The sequence below is a fragment of the Gloeophyllum trabeum genome (genome assembly GCF_000344685.1).
Source record: "Gloeophyllum trabeum ATCC 11539 unplaced genomic scaffold GLOTRscaffold_00016, whole genome shotgun sequence".
Classification (NCBI taxonomy): Eukaryota; Fungi; Basidiomycota; class Agaricomycetes; order Gloeophyllales; family Gloeophyllaceae; genus Gloeophyllum; species Gloeophyllum trabeum.
This window is the reverse complement of record NW_006920425.1, coordinates 486,622-490,733: the sequence shown is the minus strand read 5'-3', so window position 1 is coordinate 490,733 and position 4,112 is coordinate 486,622. Positions and strand designations below refer to the sequence as shown.

Sequence of the window (4,112 nt, the reverse complement as noted above, 5' to 3'; positions counted from 1 at the left end):
AGTAGCGTACAGAAAAACAAGTTTTGACTTCCCCATCTCAGAGAATTAGCGTTACGATCTCAGCGACCCGAGAAGTTCGAAAGCGTTGAACTTAGCAAATTATAACCGATCCTAGCTTGCCAATAGGCCTGACCTGTCGAGTGAATTATCTCCGCCATCGATTTAATTAGCTCTGGTGAGTCTCACATAGCGGAATAAAATTAAACAAGTCCTTTTAGCGTTTTCTACTCCCGTGGGCCCAAACCTACACTCGGTTCCGTGGTTTGCAACTTTGTTTGCGACTTTTCAGAGATAAATACTCCGGAGCGTCCATTAGTGTTTGTTTCAGGCGTCAACGTTTTCGTTTTATTTTTCTAGGTCTTCTTACGGACTACCTTACGGCGTCTTACTCCTCCTTTCCCCCTCGAACTATTAAATACCCTTCAGTTGTCTCAGACCGCCTTCACCCACATCACAGGGTTTAGGTTTATTTCTTTTGGTCCTTGGTGATTGTTGTGTGTCAGTGCATATCACCGCATGTTGACCGCACAATGCAGAATCACTGAAGACGTATCTCTGATCGAGTACTTCCAAGAGGGACTCCAGAACAAGCTAGTTGAGAAGGTCTACAGCATGGAGCGCATGCCTAAGACGATCGAAGAATGGTACGAAGCCACATCCCGATTTGACAATCAGTATCAACGGGCGAGAGCGGTCATCAACCGATACAAGGGAGTTGGACAGACCAGCAACCTTGTCACCCCAAGGTACACTCCTCCCTCTAAAGACCCCAATGCCATGGATGTCGATCGCCTATCGACCAGTGACAGAGAGAAGTACATGAAGGAAGGACGATGCTTCACCTGTGGTCAGACTGGCCACAGAGCTGCCGATCACAAGCAGGACAAAGGGAGACAGCCAGAGAGAAGGCCTGTCCGTACCACAGAAATCAAAGAAGACTCAACCAAAGAAGTGTCTAATGTCACCAAGATCAAAGCCATGATGGCAGAACTTGAAGAGAACGACAAGATCAAACTTCTCGAAGAAATGACGGAGAAGGATTTTGCCTAAGACAACCTGCATCAGCGTCAGGCTCGTCTCGTTCCTACCTTTCTACTGTAACCATAGCAAAGACTGTTGACCAGTCAATGAAGATCAATATTTTGCTATCACGTGGAAAGGGAAGCGCTGAAACGACTGCAGAAGCCTTCATTGATTCAGGGGCTGGAGGAATCTTTATCGACCAGAAGTTTGTGATGACAAACAAGCTGAAGGCGGTCCCTATACCGAGACCAATCAAGGTCTTCAATGTTGATGGCACCAAGAACAGGCAAGGTCTCATTACCAAGGCCGCATTCCTACAGATGAAGATTGGAGATCGAGTCCGCTCTGTCCGATTTTTGGTCACTGATCTGGGAAAAGAAGACGTTATCTTGGGGCTACCTTGGTTACAGAAGAACAACCCAGAGATTAACTGGGTTACTGGACGGATTGACTTTGGAAAGAGAAAATCCATCCTAAGCGTAACCATTGAAGAAAATCCCTGATGAAGAATTCTCCATCAAACGTCAATACTGCAATGGACCACTGCTGGCACATGTTGATGATCCCATCTTCCAGAGTACACCGAAATGGAAGATCAAATTGGATGACATCTACGCCCTAATTGCACGAACTAAGGCAGAGGAAGACGATCTCCTCATACGGTTTATCACTGGACAAAAGGACACTGGCAAGAAGGTTAAGCCTGCAATGCGGATGGCTCAAGAAGCTGAGAAGGAAGCCAAAAGCAAAGCGGAATTACCTGAACAGTACAAGGAATTTGCGGACGTCTTTGACGAGAAAAGCTCAGAGGGAGTCCCTGAGCGATGGCCATATGATCATGCAATAGATCTCAAAGAAGGATTCGTTCCAAAGAATCAGAAACTCTATCCTATGTCACCATTAGAGCAAGAGAAACTCGATGAATTCTTGAAGGAAAACTTGTCAAAAGGCTACATCCTACCATCTAAATCCCCTATGGCATCACCATTCTTCTTCATAGGCAAAAAGGATGGAGACGTACGGCCTTGCCAAGATTACCGATATCTCAATGAATGGACAGTCAAGAATGCCTATCCAATTCCCCTGATCAGCGAAATCCTGGACAAGCTACAAGGGGCAAAGGTTTTCACCAAATTGGATGTCCGCAAAGGCTACAATAATGTCCGTAACAAAGAAGGTGACGAATGGAAAGCAGCGTTCAAAACCAATCGAGGATTGTTTGAACCGACCGTCATGTTCTTTGGCCTATGCAATTCACCGGCAACATTCCAGTCAATGATGAACGAACTATTCAAAGACATGATTGACGAAGGATGGCTGATCATATACATGGATGACTTCCTTATCTTCTCCAAGACAGCTGAAGAAGATACGGAAAGAACAAAACGAGTCTTGGCACGATTAAGGGAAAACGACCTATTCCTCAAATTGGAAAAATGCCTATTTTGTGAACCAGAAGTGGAATACCTTGGACTGATCGTCAAGGAAAACCACTTGGGCATGGATCCAGTCAAATTGAAAGGAATAGCAAGCTGGCCTGTCCCTAGGAAGTTGAAGGACGTCCGGTCATTCTTAGGATTCTGCAACTTCTACTGACGATTTATTCCACACTTTGCCAACATCTCTCGACCATTGAACGACCTCACCAAGAAGGATCATCCTTGGGACTGGACAGCTGAATGTCAAACTGCATTTGAAACCTTGAAGCAGAAGTTCCTGGAAGAACCAGTGCTGATGATGCCGGACAAATCCAAACCATTCATTCTGGAAACCGATGCATCCAAGTTTGCATCAGGGGCAGTTCTATGCCAACAGGATGTAAATGGAGACTGGCACCCATGTGGATATATTTCACAGGCATTTGACAAGGCTCAACGACACTACAAAATCTACGCTAGGGAGCTCCTGGCAATCATCCGAGGACTACAGAATTGGGACTACTACTTCGAGGGCGCACCCCATCCAGTCACAGTTTACTGTGATCACAACAACTTGCAGTACTATCGATCAGCACAACACCTAACAAGATGACAAGCTCGCTGCTCACTGTATCTATCTAAGTTCGATCTGATCTTGAAACATATTCCTGGACCACAAATGGTGCAATCAAATGCACTCTCAAGATGACCAGATCTATGTCCCGATGAGGAAGACAATGACCAAATAGTCCTATTGCCAGAGCAAATGTTCTATAGTGATGCCACTCCAGATCAGGATGAACATATGAGCGAACCCTCTACGCCTAAATTGGAGAAGGAATTGGAGATTCAAACAAAGCAGGATATACCTATGACACTGACCGAACCAAGCCCAGTGGAATTCAAGGATGATCCAACAGAAAATGTATCCATGACAAAAGAAAATGAAGGTCAAGATGAATCAAGGGTCGATCCAACATTGATCTCTCACAACGACCCCACAAATGTATGGATCAACAACCCTGACCTCCAAGGCGACATTCACCCACCCAACATCATGGAAGCAGAAAGGATCACGAACAAGCGAACACATGAACCAATGATCAACAATGACTGGATTCCGATTGACAAAAGGCCACGTCTAGATGCACAAGAATAAAGTACCTTGACAGACAGGCCATTGGAAATCCAAGCCATTGATGTAGACTGACATGATCAAATGGTTAAGGCAACTGAGATTGACTCGGTGGTACGCGATGCTCTGCAAGCCTTGAAGACAGGATCACCCCTTCCCCTTCGATCCTCACTCAACGATTGGAAACTCGAAGAAGGGCTTGTAAAATTCAAAGGACGCATCTATGTACCAGCCAATCAAGATCTACGCAGAGAAATCGTGTCTCAGTACCACGACTCTCTTGCTGCCGGACATCCAGGACACTTCAAGACACTGGAATTGGTTCGAAGAGACTATTGGTGGCCAGGAATGTTCATCTTCATCCGCAATTATGTTGACGGTTGTGCTACCTGTCAACAAAACAAAGTGAACACTCATCCTTCAGCACCTGCATTAAACCCCATCCCTGCCCCAACACGAACACATCCATTTTCTGTCACTTCAACTGACTTCATAACCGATCTTCCACCATCCAAGGGTTTTGATTCAATCATGGT

The 4,112-nt window shown here is 45.5% G+C and overlaps 2 protein-coding genes across 2 annotated transcripts in view; both read left to right on the top strand.

The window, feature by feature from the left end:
- Positions 1-1,050, top strand: part of GLOTRDRAFT_48957 (uncharacterized protein) — a gene marked incomplete at both ends in the record, with an annotated part of 2,647 nt that extends 1,597 nt beyond the window's left edge. Inside the window, one exon of the mRNA XM_007871965.1 lies at positions 504-1,050. Coding sequence (XP_007870156.1) covers positions 504-1,050 — 547 coding nt within the window. The remainder of the gene's footprint in view (positions 1-503) is intronic.
- Positions 1,051-1,181: 131 nt separating this feature from the next.
- On the top strand, positions 1,182-1,424 carry GLOTRDRAFT_14653 (uncharacterized protein; the record flags this gene model as incomplete). Its single annotated transcript, XM_007871946.1, has 1 exon — positions 1,182-1,424. A coding segment is annotated over one exon (243 nt), but the record flags the coding sequence as incomplete, so codon positions are not given.
- Between the last annotated feature and the right edge of the window lie 2,688 nt (positions 1,425-4,112).